General features: G+C 69.3%; 1 protein-coding gene across 1 annotated transcript in view; it reads right to left on the bottom strand.

Annotated features, from left to right (window-relative positions):
- The window catches only part of TERT (telomerase reverse transcriptase), a 17,458-nt gene that overhangs the window by 3,302 nt on the left and 12,884 nt on the right, over nucleotides 1–1,272 (bottom strand). Inside the window, exons 11-12 of the mRNA XM_010857136.1 lie at nucleotides 1,115–1,232; nucleotides 539–727 (exon numbers count right to left, since the gene is read on the bottom strand). Of these exons, the coding sequence (XP_010855438.1) occupies nucleotides 539–727; nucleotides 1,115–1,232 (307 nt within the window). The remainder of the gene's footprint in view (nucleotides 1–538; nucleotides 728–1,114; nucleotides 1,233–1,272) is intronic.

Consider the following 1,272-nt stretch of genomic DNA (forward strand, 5'->3'; position numbering starts at 1 on the left):
GGGGGGAGGGGAGAGGGCCATCAGGGGCTCAACTGCATCCCCAAACTCACAGGCTGAGCCCCGCCCCCGCGGCCGTGCAGGGACAAGGCCTTTGAAATGGTGACTAAGGTCAAAGAGCGCATAAGGGGGGCCCGAATCCACTGGGACGGGGGCCCCAGGAAGAGACGCTGAAACGCTGAACGCAGAGGGTGACCACGTGGGGGTTGGGGGCGCAGATGCACCCACATGCCCCGGAGAGGCTGCGGGAGGGATCGGCCAGGGAGGGACCTACAGAGCCGACCACGTGCCCCGAAGCCCCGTCCCCGACGGACCAGAGGGGACCACGAACCCCAGAGCCCAGTGAGACCTGGGGCTCGTGTCCAGCAGGTCCTGCCTCTCCAGGTCACAGCCACACGCCTCCCCAGGGAACACGCTCGCGCCCGAGTCTGCTATATGGTTTCCTTTCATGAAAAACGTTCGGAAAACCGCTGCCTCGGAGAGCCGGTGCCCGCCGCCCACCGTGTGGCCTCTGACCCCAGGGCCTGGGGCCGTCGCTCACCTGGAGTGGTCGCCATGCACCTCCAGGGTGCGGGTATCCAGCAGCAGGCCGCACCAGGGGAACAGGCAGTGGGCCGGCAGCTGCAGGGGCGCGGCGCCGCCCAGGGCCCCGGGCTCCACGGGGAAGTTCACCACCGTCTTCCGCAGGTTCACCTGGCAGCCGTACTCAGGCACACCGCGCACCAGCGTCCTGAGGCCGGGCGCCGTGTGAGCGCTGGACGGACAGGGCTGTACTGGGTGTCTCGGGGGCGCTGGGCAGCATCACCCAGAGAGGCAGGCGGGCCGCTGAGGGGGGGCTGGGACCGCGGGCCCCCGCGGAAGGCTGGACACGGCCCGGCTCTGCGGAGCGACCTGCTGCTCGTGATCAGGGGCCAGGGTGGCTGGTGGCAGAGGCGCCCCAAGGACCAGCCCTGAGGCGTGAGTGGACGCTGGGACTGTACGCCAGGCTCTTGGAGCCCTGGGACTGCACCGCAGGACGCTCCCCAGAGGCGCAGGGACGCACGGGAGGACCGTGTTCACACGCCTGCAGGACGCGTGCTGGGAGGTGCGTGCAGAGAAGCACACACGGGGGGCTCACCTGAGGAAGTCTCTGGCCCGCGTCAGGTGAGGGGTGACCAGCAGGAAGTCGTCCACCAGGCGCAGAAGCACCCTGGGCATGGAGAGACCCGACAGTGAGGGCAGACCCTGAACCACCGCTGTATGCCCACACACAGCGCCCCCCCGGGGGCTGGTGAA

This window comes from Bison bison, unplaced genomic scaffold (assembly GCF_000754665.1).
Source record: "Bison bison bison isolate TAMUID 2011002044 unplaced genomic scaffold, Bison_UMD1.0 scf7180017864377, whole genome shotgun sequence".
Taxonomy (NCBI): Eukaryota; Metazoa; Chordata; class Mammalia; order Artiodactyla; family Bovidae; genus Bison; species Bison bison.